The sequence below is a fragment of the Diorhabda carinulata genome, chromosome 9 (assembly GCF_026250575.1).
Source record: "Diorhabda carinulata isolate Delta chromosome 9, icDioCari1.1, whole genome shotgun sequence".
NCBI classification, from domain to species: Eukaryota; Metazoa; Arthropoda; class Insecta; order Coleoptera; family Chrysomelidae; genus Diorhabda; species Diorhabda carinulata.
This window is the reverse complement of record NC_079468.1, coordinates 7062101-7083676: the sequence shown is the minus strand read 5'-3', so window position 1 is coordinate 7083676 and position 21576 is coordinate 7062101. Positions and strand designations below refer to the sequence as shown.

At 31.9% G+C, this 21576-nt stretch overlaps 1 protein-coding gene across 8 annotated transcripts in view; it reads right to left on the bottom strand.

The window, feature by feature from the left end:
* LOC130898064 (uncharacterized) overlaps window positions 1–21576 on the bottom strand; it is a 299991-nt gene that overhangs the window by 67573 nt on the left and 210842 nt on the right. For 4 of the 8 annotated variants that reach the window (XM_057807100.1, XM_057807102.1, XM_057807101.1 and 1 more), the window contains one exon: window positions 15594–18311. The exons of the other annotated variants lie outside the window; for them this stretch is intronic. In XM_057807100.1, the coding sequence (XP_057663083.1) occupies window positions 15594–18311 (2718 nt within the window). The remainder of the gene's footprint in view (window positions 1–15593; window positions 18312–21576) is intronic. 8 annotated transcript variants of the gene reach the window in all.

Here is a 21576-nt window from a genome sequence, read left to right as displayed (position 1 = left end):
TAAACTTAATAACTTCTTTTTGGAAATAGTATCACCGTTTGGTTGTTCTTAATAATTTATTAATGACTTTTAGGAAACGATTATGGTTCTAAAGATATAAACTATTTAATGTATTAAACTTTCTAGAAAGTGACATGAAGTACTGGTACGAATTGACACAGTGGAAATTTATTTTTATGGAAATATTAATTATTGCATAGCAAAATATAAAACAACACGATGCCGGCCACTCCCGTGGATAAAGACAAATAATGTAATGGTTATTGTTGGTACCATTGCTTGCAGATTAATATTTAATACCCACACAAGTTATAACATCTGATAGGTACGTGCTGGAGGCGTTTAAATTTATAGACTTGTTCGATATCATCATTTTTTTAAACGTAAAATTTCAGTATCACATAAATTATGTGAAGTTCATTTCATTATCTTTGAAGATTACTGAATTATAACTAGGCTATTTCTAACTATATAGGGTGTTTTGCTTACGAACTCATAGGATTATAAAGGGTGACGTTTTTTTCCACGAAATGAAGGGATTCTATCTTATTTTCGTCATAGCTTCCTCATTTTATTTATTACCAACTATCATAAACACTCATTTGAATGGTTTTTAAAAGTTCTTTAAAATAGTTACAATACATTTTTCAGTTTTCCACTTATTCAATTTACAATTTTTCAAAATCTTCAGTTGACTAAATAAGTTCCACCTTTAATAAATCATAACTCGGTTTGTATTAGGTCTATAACCAGAAGAAAACATTCGTTTTATTTTTTTTAAAACTACATTCAATCTCCTTAAGGTTTTTTCGATAAAATCTAAAGTTTTTGAGTTATTTGTGGAAAAGCGATTGAGCATATGCTTTTTTTTGTAACAAAAATTCGAAATTTCAATCTTGAATAAGTCAAAATGTATTTTTTTTCAAAAAAAATAAATATCATAGAATAATTAGTTCTTAGAATGTTTTTTGCTATCGATTTCTACGGTTAGTTTCAACAAAAAATTACCACCCTTATTTGAGGTGGTATTCACCCCCAGAGTAGAAGTACATATCAATATATCTGTTAAAATTTTAGGCAAATCGATGGGTCATGATGGGAATCACGCGTAAAACCTTTGATCACTAGACTAATCTCAGTTTCTGGTCTGGTTTCTTTTCACGACGACAAAAATTAAGTATTTTTTAAATCCAATGAAACTGCTATTATTTTACTATTGTTGAATGACAATTGCAAAGTTCTTAAATTATTGTCAGTGACTGGTATTCATAAATTGTTACTTATTTGTTGTTACTACAAAACTAACTAATTCGGTTCTTCTTTTTAAACCATTTTTCATAACTTTGCACTAATAAAAGTGAAACTCTTCTTATCGAACAATTGAAGTAGAACTCTCTAAGAATAAAATAAGCTTCACCCCGTGTCGATGTGACCCCTTATTCCTGCAATAGTTAAATTTATAGAAAAAGTGATTTTTACATAAATATTGAGTTATTGCAAATATCAAAAACATCATTTTATTTCTTTTGGAAAGGTCTATCGGAATCGGTAAGCAAAGTTTTAATTAACAGCCACGAAAAAAATTTCAATTCAAAAAATGTAAAAAATTAAATTTAGCCGTTTTTTCAATTTGTAACGTGAATTACTGACGAAGCTTATGAGTAACCACTAGTTTTGTAGGGCTTTCTAATATCAACACTTTCTTCCATACTTTGAAATTCGTCCGTGCTCATTAATTTTTATGTAAAATAAGAATAAGAAAAATCATGTGCCATCCACATATTCATTTTTTTCGAAATTTGACTGAACTATTGCAACGAATATACACACAAGCAAACTGGAAAGTAAATTTGGAGTTGTCTTTTAAAGCGATACAATAAGATAGAGTAAAAATGGTTTAGTCATGAATCCATACCATGATGTTGAGACCGAAAGGCCGAGTAAATAGTAAAAGCTTCGAGCCCACGTAAATACCATGTATATTTATACAAAACTTTGTATAATGTATCAAATTCTGAACGATATTATCAATGACATTAAATGTTATATGTATAATCTGTGAAATGAGCATTATCTTTCATTTTCACGATCTCAATTAAAATTTAATAAAATAATAATTTCTAGTTGCTTGTATCTGAATAACCATTGCTAAAAGTTGATAGGTATTTGATTATTTTCAGTGAAGCAGTCAATATCCAATTAAAACGAAATTGAATGATTTCACGCAACTCGTTTGCGACGCTCGTTTCATTACTACAAAAATATACAATAAATTATATAATCGGTCATTGTTTTATTTTTGTGTGACTTATGACGCAGGTTTAAGTCAACTAGCATAAAATGAAAATAGGCCAGGAACTAGCGGTAAAAAACGTTAAAAACGTGGAATTTTCTTAATCAACGTCGATTTTAATGAGAATTTGGACCTAAGCTCTACTTACCCCTTATTCAAAATCTACCCTGTGCTTAAGGGTGCTTTTTATTTTCTATTTGGAAATCTTCGATTTTAGCATGTAGTTGAGTAAAATATAGTTTAAATGAATTATTCGAAGATCTGTTGATATTCTCAAACAAGTTGATGATTAATCGGTCCCATGCAACACCTCCAAAAACCATTCTATGAAGGTAGTAATATTGAAAGCTTCATTTGAAGACAGTTATTATAATCATGACTTTCATAAAAATTTGAGTTCAAGCTCTACTTACCCTCTTCTACGAAATATTACCTGTGCCGAACCTGACTTTTTATATTTTGGGGGGTGTAAGCTATCTTTTGTTGCAAAAAAAATTTAAAATCTCAGATTTTATACATGTTTCGTAAAAGAAAGTTTAAATGGAATTATTCGTAAATCTGTTGACATTCTCAAACACGTTTATGATCAAACAGATTTATGCAACCCCTCCAAATCATCCCCTAATTATATGAAAAGTTAGAAAATAATTTCAACGATTCTTTTATAATTAAAATTTCAAAACTGTATTCATATTGAATTGAGAATATATCGTCAGTAATTTTATCGTCAGTATTTTTAAGAAGTGTTGCTTTTTAAATATTTCAATCCTTATGAAACTCATCTTCAATGACCAAAAATTTGAAAATTGCAGTTGAAATTTTTACTTTCGCTATATGCCAGCTGCTGCTCCAATGCTCCAAAATTCGTGTTCAAAATTTGGATAAAAGCAGTTGGTTTTTCGACAATAGCTCGCTCAATTTTCAAGCTATAAACTTTTTTAAAAAAGCATTTTGTAGGAGATTTCAAGTACTTCAATGTCATATCAATTGAAACTTTTTTCAGCCCCCAGTTTCTAAGAGGGTGCAGCTCAAAGGGGTTGCATAAACAACATTTGGTACGCGAATGCAAACTTAAACTAATATATCTCCTTCAATTTTTATGATACAAAGATTTAAAAAGGCTCAAAACTTGAATAATTTTTGGTTTATTTAAGAAAATTTTTTTTTCAATATTACGGAAATGCAGTGTTCAATTTAATCAATTATTTTTTCTAAAATAAGCATTTAAAACCTGTGAAATAACATGGATCATATCAATAATACATAAAGTTAATTGCAAGTGGATTACGATAAATTTCAATTTGGGTGGCAATGACGAGGGTATAATTATTACATTCTTTCAAAAATAAGAAACCCTATTTTTGTTATAAATCAGTCAGGTCTTATGCAAAAGACTTTTGACAGTGCTCATTTTAGAGATGTTTTATGTGTTTTGAAAAAGATCTCTTGAGTTTTTCCCAAAAATTTTATCAATTATAACAAGCAGTAACTCATTTATTATTGAATTTACAGAGATCCTTAACAAACGAATCTCTTTGTTTTTATATTAGCTACATTTTTGTTCTTAATGATTTTGCTGATAAAACTGTAAAAATATGCGTTTTTTCAATGAAAAATGAGCAGTTTCAATCGTTAATAACTCTAAAAGTACCAATTTTATAAAAAAACTATGTAGAATAAAAGTTGCTGAGATTTAGTCAATCTATCGACTTACGAGATTATTTTGATGAAATAAATTTTCATCACTAAGACAAAAGCACCCTTCGGCACAGGGTAGATTTTGAAGAAGTTTATAAATACTACCTTCACACCAATTTTCAAGAAAATCGACCTTGATTGTCAAAATTCCACGGGAAATCGGCTGATACCTGGCCTAAAAGTGAACGAACTAAGTATTATTGTAATTACTTCGGTAGATATTTATTCATAATAAGTATGCTACTATAATTATCGTATAAGGTAATGTTTCTAAAACGAGGGTCTACAGTAGCTATGTTATATTATTAATGAATAATTACTTAATTTATGCAGCTTTACCAGTAAATAACGAAAAACTTTACTTTCCACTTTAGTTACTGTTTATAGAAAATGTTGCCCGATGCATTTTTGTACAATAATTCTATCTTATGTAGTTGGAATTTTCCTTTATACAACTACGATTTGATTTTAGTGACTCATTCAAAGATTTTAAACGCAGTTTTATATTTATCTTCGAATTGTTTCCTAGACAAAATGGCACAATAAATTATGTGTTATGTCTTATTAAAATCTAATTGTGAATAAAAACGGATACGGTTCGTTCCAACCCATCATCTTTGGTAGGGTGACGATTCTGCGCAATAGAGATACGTGTTCCAGCCGGGCGGTTATCGTTAACAAAACGATTCTGTTTGGTGTTCCAACCGACTTAGATATCGTTTGTGAACCGTTTCCGGGACGGTCTTTCTAATTCTTGGTTGATAGCAAATACTGTTATCAGAACCGTGCATAACCGAAGAACGGTCCAGATTCGTAGGTTGGAATAGACCTATATTAACGGCTTGATTAAACTCAATCATTATCAAATAACATTTAGTGATATGTCCATGATTAAGTAATTACGCTTACAACTTTGAGGTTCTTCGCCTCTTTGAAATGTAGTTACGATGGCAGAACAACACACGTTCTATATAAAACAATTTTACAAATACAATTTATGTATGTATAGATTTGGGGTCTCGTATACACTGGGTCCCACATGATCTATTGTGTCCCCTTTTCTTGCTGTGTTTACAGCTGATCCATTAATCTTACTTCTCTTAAAAACAAGTCTAGAATGTGGGATGGCTTTAGTGCTTTGTTTCACACTTCGAGAGAATGTGGATACAGATTTCGTCCTCTGTGCAACAAAATCTGGCATGCCGCATTATCTGCGTCAAGCGTTTTCAGGAATTTGTTGAGGCGACAGTACGCCGATAGAGCTTCTGTTAGTATTATTAGATTGTTCTTACTTTCGTTGATACAATCAGCAGACCTACTCTGGTTATAGTTTCCCAGAAGAGTCTTTGCCTGTCTCGGCCCCTGTAGGTTGTCCCAATAATTGGTTTTGATTCTATCTTACAATTACAATGCTTGTTATGTCATTATTCGCCGTTAAACAGGGTAGCACGATAAGAGAAAGGGTCGTAGCGGTAGTAAATAAGTATGTGATTGTCGATGCAAAGTTGACTACGCGCAAACGTTCAGATACTTTAGCGTTATGTCGAACAATTTTCCGTCGGATATTGATTTGGCCTTAAAACTGCATCCTTCTAAGACATAATTTTAAAAAGACATATCAACAAATGATGTTGCATATTTTGGAGTGGAGAAAATCCTAAATCAAATCACCAAATACTTTCACATTATCCAAAAGTGACGGTTCGGTGGAAATATTTTTAAGTGGAATTGGAAAATACACGAGGCGTTTCGGTGATTGCTAATAGCTCTGAGGAATATGTGAGAAAGTGAAGAGATGTTTTTCTGCTATAGTTACATCATTTGTCTACCATTGATCAAAGAAATACTCCTACACAAATTGATTTGGTGCAGAGTATATCCTCTATAGCTTATCCGCAGCCCGAGTCTATCTCCAGCTGATTTCTTAAAAATCAAGTCTAAGAGAATGAACTGAGAGAAATTTTTCAATTGAAGAGAATAACATTGGCCAAAAACTATACTCAACACTATATGTTGAAAGCTCCTGGTTTCAGGATCTTTAGCGGCTGCTTAGATTATATTATTTTTATAAGATAATTTTCTATTTTATTTATTATGAAAAAAACATTTGTTTGAATAGAATCTGTTTTTTATGAAAATTTCAAAAGAGTAAAAATTTATACCCACTCTGTAAAAAATATGAACTTACTCAAGTGTGTGAAATTTAAACGTAGCACTACAAGCACAGATGATTTTTAACGACCGAGACGCTCAAGTGAGGCGGTTACACCAGAAAACTTACAAAAAGTTTTGAAAATTGTGATAGAAAACCGCAAAGCGAAAATGAGAGAGATAATCGGCATCGCCAAGATGTTATAGGTAAGTGTTTACACTATGTTTCATGAGCATTTGAGCATGAAAAACTTGTTTTCAAATAGTAGCCATATTTCCTCACAACTCAACAAAACCAACAACAAATTGATTATTCAGAACGCTGTTTGACAAGGTAAAATAAAAAAAATTCGCATTGATATCTTATAATTTAGCCTTCAGAGCTTCTTTGCTTGTTGTGTTTATACGTACTATTCGTACTATACTAATGTTGCGGTGCTAGTTTACTACTTTTATACTGATGGATACGAATACAAGCAGTTAGAAGCAGTATCACATTTGCTATTGCCATCAAATTGGAGCGTTGATGGTTTTTACGCCTTCAGAGATTCTTGGCTTGTTCTGTATACACATTCCATACACATCCAAGTTGCCGTTCCAATTTACTCCTGACTACAAGTTCGTACAAACACAAGCAGTTAGAAGAAGTATCACAACGGAACTGAAAACGAACTGAAAATGCAGGTTTCAGAGCATTATTAGTCAAAGTTAGTTACTTTAGGACTCTAAAAATCCATATTATGAATCATACGGATCCAGACGTGTTACATGCGTGAAAGCTATATAAAGATATAGGTGGTTAAGGCAACAAATTGACTTGATTGACCTCAAAATGAGCCAACGCTACAAAATCTAGTTATCATGTACTTCTATTATGAGATAACAAAAACCGCTGATTTCTTATTCTCAGTTAACTAGTTACAGAAATAAAAATTTTCTCTTATAAATTTATAGTGGGTGTTTTATTGTCTGTGTCATTTAGTATTCTTACCCTTACAGTAGCCGTTTTAATTTGAGTGGTTTTTATTCTACTGTGTTACTCAAGTATGACATGATGGATAAAGACCGTAATTAGATAATGCTAGTTTTAACTGCCTGGAAAATACTCGGGAATTTCTAGATTCAGCCAAGAACGAATGGCTAAACTACATACAGAATTAATTAAAAGTTTAAACGCAACCCTTTTTACTTTTCACGTGTACTAAAATATAGAAAAAATGAGTCTAAAATGAATATATTCATTCAAACAAATATAGAAACAAAAAATTACTATCATGCAATACAAAGTTTTAAATAACCATTTTCTCCAGGTCCAAGTGTCGATTGGGTTTCGTGTAGAATATCAAAGATCACCTTGTTCTTTACAAAATACCTTATCTTTGTTTCACTACTATTGAAATAAGCAATTTCAATACCACCAACTATATAAATATCAAACCTCTCTAATCTTTGATAGTGTAGTGCCTATTTAGAAACTTCTGCAACCGCAGAATAGCAGAAGACGAGGAAAACCCTCATAGACCTGGAAGGAAGGAATTGAACGAAATATGATAGACAGAGCTCCAAAAACTCGCTATATTGGGCAGAATTCCTACAGCATGAATTTTAGTATTTACGCGATAATAAATCGCAGAGCGTTCCGTTAAGTTGCTATTTAAAACAAGAAAGTTCATCTAAATCATTCGTCATCCTGTCACCTCTAGATCCTGAACGGCACTGACTACTGAACGCAAATAAAAGAGTATTATTATTTTATCCAAACAACGTTGGAAAATTCTAGTTTTAACCGGTTAATTTCCGAATAGAAACAAACGCTTTTCGATTTACGGACTTTATCCACACTTTAGCCTAACATATACATCCTTATATTTTTATTAAGATATCAAAGTTTGTATTTATCCCACTTTCTTCAAATAATAACACTTTGATACATTAAAGGAAGTATCACTAAATTATTTTTTCCTATTTCGGGGAAACACAACAATTTTGATACGAAACAACTCTTGTATAAAATCTGTTTATTTTTGAAATGTCATGAAGAACTTTACCTCGTTGTTTAAGTTTTGTCAATGATAAGAACCAGTTATGTTTTAAGATTCACATCCTCAGAATGTTCATTAAAATATATACCTACCGCACGCGTGATCTAAATATAGTTTAAACTTGACGAAAGAATAAAGTGCAGATAATATTATATTCCTAGAAATAAATTTCTTTAATTTCTTATTTCTTAGACCTTTTAATATGTTTATGTTTCTAAATGTTCTTGATTTTGGGTCTCGTCTGTTTCAAAATTAGTTTTTAAATAATTTTCATAAGATAGATAAAATTTGACTTTTCGACTCTTCTTTAAGTCTCTTTAACAATATCAAAATATGATATTGACACTGACAATTTGCGTATTTATATTCACCTTCATCGTGAATATGAAAATAAGAATAAAATCAAATTAGAACTTTGTTCTAATAAGAAAAATTAATATTTCCTTAGTCCTTCCTTCTCAAACATTAAAATATTCATATTACTTTTTTTTAAATACTTTTATTAGAATTTACAAAGTAGAGCTAGCTATAAATTTAAATTATTTAAATTATTCAGGTTTTTTTTATCATTTATAGCTTTATCGTTCTTATGAAAGTGACCCATTTTTAAAAATTCTCTTTTTCGTGTATTAGATTCCGCTTCAGGAATTTTTGAATCTTTATAGTTCTATTTTTTTTTCGTATTGATGACCTCTTAGTCTATTTTATAAATACTAAGATGTTTGCCCTATGTAGACAGAGTCACAATTAGTACAAAACACTTGATATATAATATTACTTCTTTTGTTGATTGGTGTTTTAGATTTTAATTTAGTGAAATATTTAGATAATTTTTTGATGTTTTGTTTCTATTTTGTTTCTTAATTGATTATAGTATCTGTTTATCTTTTTCTTAATTATGTTATTTATCTTTTTTTTTCCGGATAATTATTTTCTTTCAATGAAATTTTTGCTTTCTAAATTCAGAATTTGTTAGCTGGATAGATCTATCAGCCAAACTTATTATCACTGATCTTTTTTGTGACATAGGATGACATGAATTGGAGTTTAAATATCTTGAGAACTAAGTCAGAGTCATATACCATTCTGTTTTTATGTTATTACCAATTTTATACAATGTGACACCAAGAAAATTTATTTTATTATTTTATTCGATTTCGATAGTGAATTGAAGTTTATTATGATAAGAATTGAAATTTTTATTTATGTTTTCAATTTGATTCGTTGGTACAGCAGTAATGCAATCATCTACATATCGGAAAAAGAATGGAATATTTATATCAAGCTTGCTAAGGACAGTTTCCTCAAGATATTCCATTTTCAACTGAACTATAACACTTGAAATGGAAGCCTTCATAGCACAACCATCACTTTGTTTGTATATTTCATTTTCATATTTGAAATATGTTGTTGTGAGTGTAAGTAGAAATAGAGATTTTGATCACAGAAGTCCTTAATAATTGTTATTCATTACATAACTATTGAAATTGAATATTGGTTAGAAGACCATCCGATATATACCAGATTATATTTAATTGGAAGTCGTTACGTTGTATCTCTTTCATTTATACATCATTTATCTCTGTGTTTCTGGAAGTAGTAAACATGATTATGAGTCAATAGTATTAAAAAAATATTACGTAACCATTATAAATACTAATAGGAATTGATTTCTATGTGAAAAAAATATTATCAGCTTATCCAATGTATTGTATTTGTATAAAGTAATAGAATGGAATAAGAAGTATGTGTGGATGAAGATATAATTGAAATGTAGAGGGAGTAGAATGGTGGGAAATTATACAAATTAAGTGCCGCCATTGCAACTTTTGCTTTCAGTTAGTCTACAGTTTTTGATTTTTCTTCCTATTAAACTCTTTATTGCCATACATTATTAAACTTCTCTGTTGTTCGGAAACTATGATCATGATCTGAATGTTCGGATACTAACCCAAATAACATTTATTGTTGTTCGGAAGCTGATCAAATTAATCGGGTCTTAGTCATATGATAGGATTCTTTCTACTCTGGTAGTTTAGTGAGTGGATGTGACCAGGTTGTTTCATTCAACTATGATTTTTGGATAATTACAAATTGTTAATTCCCCTTTTATGGTTGATCACTATTAATTCATATGAGTAGCATAATTTATAGGTTATTGAGGTTTGCGGTTTTTATATTTTGGGAATATCAACATAAAAATAGCTTATTGCTATTGAACTTTAGTGAAAAATCGTTGATAACAACTCAATAACAATGATTAAACATCTAGAATCTATTTTATAACTAAATAAATATAGAAAAATTAACTGATAAAAATGTAATGAAAATCGAAAGTTCTTTGTTGTGTGGTGATTTATGTGAACCCGGGTCTTAGTTACCGAAAAACCCTTTATTTTGTTTAGAAGGAATATTCTTATTAAATTTTCAATTTTACTCGTGTGTGTGGCGTAAATTAATTAACTTTTTATAAAACATAATTTCAAAGAACTTCTAAATCAAATTTAAAAATTTCATCAATATATAGTGATATCAGAAACAAAGAAAGATTATATTAGTAATTAATTATATTAACAACATTGACTTCATTTGAACGGTGTTGACTTCCGCGTAGTTAGGATGTAGTCTTATTCAATGGTCGCGGGTTCAAGTCTGAGTGCAAGATGTACAATTTTTCATTTTTGTTATTATATAGCGTTATTTTTATTCATATTAACGTAGTTTAGTAAATTTGATAATGTCAATATTTCTTAAAATAATCTTGTGAATTTTGACTATTTTTAGTATTATAAGGAGAGTTGGTTATACAGAAGCTATTGTTTTATAATAATTAGCTAAAGAATCTGCGATTGAGTAAAGTTGAAGTTCATTGTCATACGATGTGATGAAGTTGAGATTATTAAAAATGCTTGTTATGTGATAAAAAATATTTGAACATGATCATGAAGTGTAAGCATTTGTGGCATACAGAGAGCAGTGCAATTAAATTCAAAACCCCCACAGTTATGGTATTACTATTCACATTCACTCTTCGACTACTGTCTCTTACTTCACAATCATATTCTCATCATTTCAACTTTTCCATATTGACCAAACATTCTTCATATTCCTCTACCAATATGTTCAGAATATACTTTTTCATCATGGGCAACTACTTATTTGTATAATTGTTAAAGACCCATTGTACCCAAAGATTTATGTCGAAAATTGTAAATTGTAATAACATACGAATCGTATAAAGACATCAATTAGTGGGCATTAGAAATAATTATAATAATTTCTATGAATCAATTTATTTACTAACAGAACAATACCCATAATTGCTTGTTTCGATTATTGATTTTATTGTTGTGCCACTTATTTCTGCGAATATTGGTCTTTAGCTTACTAGTATTTTTGTTACATATAGTCTTATTAAATAAGAAATAGAAGAAAATGTGATAAGTACCTTCCCATTAATATATTTAGCTTGAAATATGCATAGCAAGAGACAATAAATAACGAGATGTTCGATCGATAGTAAAATAGATCTGCATTTGGGAAGTTGTGAATCGTCTTCGAAAGTAAGTTATTTGCAGATATTGGGTTTGTTACCTCAGAACATAATTATGAATAGCGAAATGACTTTAAATGGCCGACGATAGGGGATGATGCAGCTGCAGCTATACCCCCGTTTCTGTCCATAGTATTTACAGTTTTTATATATTCATCATGCTATAAAAGGTAGACACACGCACTCTATTGATACCACAACAAAAAAAACCTCTCCTATAAACCACCACAATTCCAGGCCTGCAGAGGAAAGGCTTTCCTACATCAGGGCTATTCCAGAAATGAACTAACTTTCTTTGACATTTATCTTTCAAAATATGAACATGTCTCTCTTTCTATGCTAGGTATCATTGAAGCAATCGAACACATAACAAGTCTAAAAGGACAATGACAAATGGATGAAATAATTATCGTCTAGAGTCTACGAAATTATGCCCAACGCAGAATCAATATGGTCCGATAATATTAGAAAGTGGACGAATTTAACTATGTAAATAAACAACGCGAAAAACTTTACTGTACTAATTCAATTATGAAATGACGTGCAATATCACGTAAGAATATTATAAATGGTTTTTTAATTAAAACCTGGGAATAAGTATGTCTGACACACGTTTCTTACGTTAGTAAGTATACATCAATGTAAAGATAATTTCACACTGCTGGGTGTCGTTTAATCGACTTCTAACCGACATATAACCGACGCGACGTCGACACAAGTTGGATCTTTTCACATTCATTCAGCTGTCGGTTGTCGAGTAACCCATACCAGATTTTCTTTTGGTATAGGTTCGCGTTAAATGATGGATTGCAATAAGGTTATAGCGTTGATGATAGAGTACAGGCGTTTAAAGAACAGGAGAAAACAAAGAATGTTTTCATTCAATCAATCAATAAAGAGAATAGGTTGGGGTGTTCTTTTTACTTTTTGAGTAAAGTTTTTTAACTATTTCAGGATGAGCATATCAACTTTTGATAAGAATGTGGAAGTGTTGTCTTTTCTTCGCTAATAGACGACAGTAGGGTATCGTCCATAATATGTATAAGGTACGAATGATTCTGTTTGGTATTCCAGGTATCGTTTGTGAATCGTTTCCGGGGCGGTTTTTTCAATAATTGGTTGATAGCAAATACAAGAACCGAGAATAACCGGAGATTACGCAGAAAATATCTATAAACACTTCCGATAACCGTTCCAAGTACGGTCCCGACTAGCACAACAACAAATCTACGAGTATAGTGTACTCGGCGTCATTTAAGAGACAGTCGGCGGCTAAGTGTAAAACTGGCCTCACGGAATCTTTGAATCTGACTTTTACAGGCTTAACGTTTATTTAGTTTCACTTGTATGTTTGAAAGGGAATCTTTTCAGTGGATATTCATGCACTTCAAAACTTCACACTAATTTGAAATTTTGTAAACAATAAATTCTAAACATGAGAGAATTAGCAAATTAGCATGTAATAGAATCTCTTGATTCAATTTTCCAACACTAAAAATTCAGGTAGATTTAAAATTTTGTACACTTGTCATGCAGTGATGGGAATTTAATAATTATTTCCTATTTTTCTATTAAACAAATTTTTGTATATATTTTAGTTCAATAGAATTTATTTCTCAAAATATTTTCAATTTCGAAATCGATGCTTGTGTGTATTAAATATTTATTTTTGTATTCTTAATATCCATGTGGCCATTATGATTATGAGCAGGATAATAGTTGCATTATATGATTTAAGCAATGAAAAACATATTGAACGATATAAAGCTTAGAGGTTAATATTAGATTTATAATACTAGTTACACATCTGAGAGAAAGATACTAAATAAATTTAGCCTATACCGTAGGGTGATTTTAGAACGAAAAGACGTTTTTGGTTGATACATCGTGTAGTATGTTTTTGTCATGTTTAATAGCATGATTATGGTATTTGGGACTCCAGACCAAGTTGACGATTTGTTAAAAGAATTATGACCAGTCTGTTAATGATAAACATTTATATCTTGGGTTGAATAGTGTGGAGGGCTGGAACATTTTGTCCCAATGTGCTTAGATTTAGAATTTTCATGTTAGATCAGAATATTGCGAAAAATAGCTATTATGCTAGTTCTGGACTAGTGGTTGATTGGTGGATATGTTTTGGATAGATTAAATATATTCATATGATGCAGTAGAAATGGTTTTACAGTATGTGATAGTAAAATGGAATAAATTCATATTTCGCTTACTGACTTGTGATTATTATTTCGAAGGTCTCTTCATTTCTGTCGGAAAACGATTTTGTTTCCAAGTTTATTGTGACTCAAGACAGAATGAAGTAAAATCATATCATTACAGAAATATTCTATAATATATTCAAATTTTCATTTGCTATTCATTAAAAATACTTTAGTGGCACCGTTAGTTTGTATAAAACGCCTCAGCAAATAATTTTATAATTATAAGTTGTTGGTATTATAATTTTAGTTTCAACTTATATTCTGAACTATTGTCAGATTAATTAAAATACGTTTTTACAAATGATTGGTTACGAACACAACAGAAAGTAACTTGCCTATTTCATGAGAAATTTTATAAATTACCCAAGATACAATTAGTGAAATAGAGAAGCGGTTTTATGACTCTGTTCATGTAAGGCAATTAAAAAAGCAGCTGTCAATGCACTGCATAATGAAGTCCATTAGATGTGATGCTTGAATAGCCCATATTCATTGAATAGACAGGCATCCATTACATTCAAAGTTTGTCACAAACTAATGGTAAATAATATATTAAAGGAAAATAAAATGGAGCTCATGGAAAACTATTTTGATAGAAAAATATGAGGGAATACATGCAATACCAGCAAAACATTAATATTTGGGCGCAGATTATTGGAAACCATATCATTGGTTCTTATTTCATTGAGGGAAATTTGTCAATCCGACTTTGGCAAATTCTTATCCCGATTCCTCAAATTCCAGTGAATGCGATATAGTTTCAACAAGATGGAGCATCACCACATTACCAAGGTCTGGCAGTACTTCAATACACTATTTTCCAATCGATGGATGGGCACGCGAGGATCGATAGAGTGGGCAGAACGATCACCTGATTTTACATTAATAGATTTATTTCTATGGGGATATGTTAAGGGCATTATATACAATTATATAATCCAAAAGACTTCAAACAAATAACTTTCGCGATTTGGTGGATAACGCCTGATATGTTAAATAATGTTTTGTTTTGGTTTGCAATAATGTTAAATAATGTTTTATGTAGGACGTTGACAGTGACCTTTTGTACCAACACTGCTGAAATAAGTAATCTGGGAGGATTAAAGTGGTTATGAGGATCTGCAATTAATTCTTCAATCGATTTCAGTTAATTTTTTGAAAGCGTCAATTAATAAAATTGTATCCACTTTATTAATAACTATATGTTTTAAAAAATCAAGGTCTGTCTTTTCTTTCTAATTTAATTAAATTAGAGGAGCAATCCAGTCCAGGAAAGCGAGAAGTTACTGTGGTTATGAATTAGAGTAATAATTGAGAGAACTGATTGGAAATAATAGAAAAACATTCAAAAACTGGGATTTATATGTAATCAATACATAAATATGCATTTAATTCTTCATCATTATTTTCTATTCCAATATACTAAAAGCATATTACGAAATTCATTTGTAAACATTTTTCTTAATTTTTCTCCCTTTAAAGTTCATGCAATAAAAGTGAGAATTAATTGTGTAACGATATGTTTTAGCTATTGTTTATAAAACTTAAATAAATAATTCATAAATACTCTCTTTATCTCGACAATATCCTTTACCCAATCAAATTGACCACCACCACAAATATGGAACAAAACTCACCATTAGGAACATTATTTTGTTGAGATCTCCTTCCTCGTCTCTGATGACTTGGTTGTAGTCCCGGAGCGGAAACAGCCCTTTTCGGTATAGACATCAACCTATTAAATCCCGGCGGACGATACCGAGCACTTTTAACGTTTTGTGATAAGAAATGATGACTCTGACTCTTTTGGATACTATTAGAAGAAATAGTAGTAGGAAGACGCGGTAACGAGTTCGTAGTAGGAGTTCCACCCTGTAAACTCCTAGGTAGAGTCGCTCTACTTTCGATATCTTCATCTTCGTCTTCTCCATCAGCAGATCCACCCGAACCGCAAGTAGCGTCAGGTACGCTCGAACGACGTCGATTTGGTCGAATCGCGGACGCCACCCAAAGTTTATCTTCACTATTCGCCCCACCGATGCTCCCACAACTCCGTACCCTATCTAACTGTTCTCGACTAAGACTTTTATTGGTAAATAATAAATCACCGGCTGATCGTCTTTTTGCGGCTATAGCTAAAGCAGACGCAGACGCCGAAGCTTCTCCGCCTAGTAGAGAAAGTCTATTGCGGGAATCAGTAGCAAGCAAAGCAGATTCGAAACTACCGCGCCAACTAAATCGTTCACAATCACTGGCTTCTTTTTCTTCTGTAATATCGGATACGCCGCTAGTAGATTGATGCAATATACGAGCTTCGCCTACCAATAAATCATGAGATTGGCTTCTTGGAAGCAAATTGTATGGTACATGTTCGTCGTAATTCGAAATATCACCAGTTCCGTCTGGATAATCATCTTCGGTGGTTGTACTAGAAGCCGAAGATATTTTATGCTGCAATCTTCTGTGGTAATGTTTTGTTTTTGGTGAATTACTTGCATGACTCTCTCCACTAGACACTTCATGCATCAATGCCACCAATCGACTGCCAATGTGATGCATTACTTTGGCTATCAAAGGTGGTGAGCTATGTGGAGTTACTTTGGATATATTATTATCGGAATTTTCACCTGCTGCCATTTTTTCGAATGAAGCTACAAGCTTTTGATACACAAATGCAGTTTCCTTGTTTAATCCGTGAGATTCATCGATTATACCTCCATCACCTTCGTCTCCTTCATCATCAACAATATTATCAAATTTATTTATTATTTGTTTACAGCTATCAGATATTTGTTGTTGTAATACTGTTTTGGTAGTGGTTATTTCAAGATCGGAACTAGTATAATCCGAAGAGTCGTATGAATCACTCCACGTATCTTCGCTACTCAAGTACTCAACAATTTCTCTGACTTGATCTTCTCTTATTCCGGGAACTGTTTTCATTAACCTGGTCAATTCGTTTTCGAAATAAACTAATTGAGGAGGCTTACAACGTTTGGCACGAGGACTCGGAACTGGTTTAATTGTACAACTTAAGTTAGGTGTGGAAGGTTTCGAGGAGGCGTTTAATTGAGAATTGGCAACCATTGTTTTAAAAAATTGTCTCATTTTACACATCATGAGATTAGTTTCTTCATCGGAACTCCAATTATTGAAACTATCTTTTCTTGTTAATGAAGTTGCTGGTGGAGTGGAGACTGAAATCAATTTTTCTTCTAGTTTCTTTTCTTCTGTTATACCTTCCAACTCTGTTTTGATTAATTCGTTTTTACCTGATGTGAAATCTGGAGTACTATTGTCTCTCTGTTCTCGTAACAAATCATCACAACTACCTACAAAACCACTATCCCTACTTTGTTGATTTTTCGTTGTGGTTAAATTCGATATAGGTGATTGAACTTCTGGTTGTGGTGTTTTGTGACCATCTTCGTCGCTTTCGCTACATTTTTCTTCAATTTCTTGAGTTATTTCCAAGTTTTTCGATTCATCGGTAGATGTCGTATTTTTATGCTTTTTATTTTTCTTTCTCTTAACTGTATCGAATTGTCCATCTGGTTTTTCAAAACTATTAGTTTCATCGTAGTTTTCAGAATCAGAACTTGAGGAATGTTCTGAGCTCATCTGAGTTTCAATTGTTTGTTCGCTAATAGCATTATCTAAATTATCTAATGACGATGAATGTGACCTTCCCGTACCACGAGCTCGGACTAATCTTTTTCTTCTTTGTTCAGGACTGGGTCTGCCTTCACTATCACTACCAACACTTCCATCAGAATCCCTTCTTTCAGCCGTAAATCCCATAAATCCACTCAAGAAATATTTTTCTAATCTGGAGGAAGCAAGTTCTGCCGGATCAGAATTATCGTTTGGAGTTTGAACTTCTTCACTACCAAGAGATTCCATTCCTTCACTATAGATGCTACTCGTTTCTGAGAATGCATCTTCCCTGTTAGATTGCAACGAAGGCCCCATTCCATCACCTAATCCAAAGAAAAAGTATTTTTCTAGATCAGTAGCCGAAGCAGGCCGCTCTTTCTTTTTCGATACATTTTGTTCTACTTCACTTTCTTCGCAGCTTTCTTCAACAATGGTATGTAAAGTAAAATCGATAGCAGTCCTGTGGTATCCTCTAAGATCTTCTTCTTGATCTATTGCAGCAGAACAAGTAAGTGTAACTTCTTCTCCGGACGAAGAATCCTCTGTACCGGAGTTTGTGGCGAATTCATCTTCGTCTTCATCGTCATGACTGAGATTTTCTACCCAAGAATCGTCGTCTGCTAGACCTTCTTCGAAAGCTGAAAGTGTATCGCCCCCAGTTATCACGGTCACGCTCTCTTTTTCTTGTTTATGGTTATCTGTAAGCAAAAGCGTGTCTGCAATGCCATTTAGCGGAACATATTCGATATTATTAGTTTATAATGGATGATGAAATTATAGTTTATTCATATAAAACGGGAGTGTAACCTGTGTAAACAATGGAAATGGGGAAATGATAATGAAACCATAACGTTTAGAAATTTTACTTCACTGGTTATCTGTTTACAAACATTGTTGTTAATTTTGTAAAATATTTTTCATTGGAAAATATGAATTATTGGAATAATGAATAGTTGTAAAATAAATTATAATTTGTAATAAATAACATCTATTTTGATAAATAAAAAGTATTTTCATTTGAATATTTAACAATTTTACATTGGATTGTTTAAGATCATATTGGCAGTCACAACTTTCTTCGTATGGCCTTTAAATTTATTCAAAATTTAAACCGTGTTAGTTACACTCATTGTTTTCTAAATACTAAATAATTAATATTTGGGGCGTTGGGCAACCAAATTCATTCCAAAATATGATCTTCTAAGGTTGTCAGTGAGTTTAATATAAGAGATAATTAACAGTGATATAATACATTTTTGAAAGTATAGCTTCACCTTGTTCCTGATATTGGACGTAAATTACATTTTTTTTCTAGGAGAAATTTGATCAAGATAAAAATTGATAAGCAATTTCAAAAACATGTCCCGGTACCCGGTTCCCCCGCTATTTTCCGGAGGACATGCATGAAGTATCAACAGGGAGATAATAATTTTTTATCGTACCCTCATACAAGGAACAACAAAAATTATTCTTTGGAGCCATTAAAGATACAAATTAGAAATGAAGGTGATATTTAAGCAGGTGGAGACAATATTTTAAAGATTTTAGAAGGAAAGGATATAAACGAGGTGGAAAACAAAGAGACCATTAACAAAATATGAAATAAGAACAAAATAGGCAATACAGAAACAAAAACTAGTGATGGAGCCAACCATAGACCATAGACCATGGTAAGAGAAATAACAGAGACACTAAGTATCTAAACAGAATATACGAGACAGGAAAAGCGGCAAGTATAAGTATAATTACACCAAAATAAAACAAAGAAGACAAAAGAAACTGCTACAATTATACAGGATTAAACGAGAGAACTAAATACATGCACTTCTCGAAAATGCAACATCATAATGCATAGTAACAAATTGGTAATAACTACATTGAGAAAGTACAGAAATACAAATATCTAGAGACTTGGATTTATTCGAGAAATTACTGCACTGAATAGATAAGTGGAATGGAGGCATCTACTTTAAACAAAACAATAATGAAAAAACTGGAAGCCTTTGAAATGTGGATATTGAGAACAATACTACGGATATCATGAACAGATACAATCGCAAATAAAGAAGTTTTACGCAAAATGGCAACACAAAGAGAATTGTTGACTACCATAAAAGCCGCAAATTAGAGTTCTTTGGTCATGTAATCAGGGGACAACGATAGGGATTCCAGAGATTGATTATGCAGGGAAAGATAGAGGAAAAGGTATAGGACGACGAAGAATATCATGGCTGCGAAACTTAGGATTTAACTGCACATCAAACTAATTGTTTAGGGCAGCTGTGAATAAAATTCAAATAGTCATGATGGTTCCCAAACTTCGTCCGAAGAAGAAAAAGAAGCAACTGGAGTATTATTCAACGCAATTAAGTCATAGTTTTTAACCAAAAGGAAATTGCCAAAACAAATGAAAATAGAAATATGTAATAAATTAGCCATACACATGATGACGTAGAAATAGCAAACATGAACACTTAAACAGAAACAAAAACGCAGATAATAGAGTAAATGAAAGAGATTAATATGAACCCAGTTATAACGAAGAATAACATTGTTATAAAATTTGAACTAATGACGAAATCAAAACAAAATCTAGGAAGGACAATCAAGATGGTTTGGCCATGTCTTGAAAATGGGTGAAGAACTATATATGAAGCATGAACTTACAAAAATTAAAAAGGAAGACTTATAATGAGCTGGTCAGATGGTATAAGGATAGAAGAGGAAATTAAGGATTAAAATGGCATAACATAAATAGACACAGGGTAGGAAAGAAAAAAAGAACCCACGAAATTACTTAACTTCAAAAAACCTCATACCAAGATTAAGTAAGTGATTATTTTCGTATTCCATATGTGCCAATCATTGACTACTAACTATCGAAAACATAAAATTATGTATTTTGGTAAACATTGGAAATGCAAGGGTGATCACTCATACTTTGGTATCTGAATGTGAGGTATCTCAATCGCCGTCCTGCCATCACAATGGACATATTTCCATGCTGTCCTTCTTTTCTATATGCGTATTTATGATATACACTGCAATTTCAAAATATGCCCCGATAAGACAAAACCTTGAACCTTGAACCCGTGGAAATGTATATATATATATATATATATAGTTTGTTGTTTGAGATTGCCATTGAGATTTGAGACAAAAGCCATCACAAAGATTGTAAAATATGGGTGCGAAATTTGCTCACAAACCGCCGCAAACTGAACCATATTCCATCCTAATTACCATGTAAATGAGTGGCTGCATTGACATTTTAATATGCCTTCAACAGTAAAGATTAGGAGTAAGATTAGGAACTGGAAAGAAGAAGTAAGTGTGATATATCAGTAGCAAAAAAATTACATTCCATCGATTAAAGGGATACAATCTCCCCAAAAAACTTATTGAGATAGGATAGGTGTGCTTTTTCAAGCAATTTAAAAAAAGCACCGAGGAAAGTAAACGTTTAACTACAATCAAGAATCTTGAATTTACTTAGATGGGAGTTCCTTTTTCATCCGATTTATAGTCTCGATCTAGCACTAAGGGATTCTTACTCAAAAGAAGTGCTTTAATAACGACGAGAAGTTGCGAGTGCGCAACTGCAGGAGCGACTGAGTCCAGCAGAATTGTGTGATGAATGAATTTCAAACTGTGTTTACCGCTATATTTAAGTGCTCTAATATGTCATGACTATGTAAAAAAGTAGAATTTGAATTGATATTTCAGACTTAGGTGATCATTTTTTTGTTCTATCTTTTGCAATACCAAAATATTACTTACTTTCTGAATAGCTCACATAAACCAAAAATGTTGAGGAGAGTAATCAAAACTGTTTTTATAATAGATAGGTCTTGCAAATAGACAATAAACTCGAAGAGAACATTAATTAGAAACGGAGAAATTGATGAGGAAACGATTAAAATGAATTTAAATTAACACCGGCATTGAAAGTTTTTGTTTTCT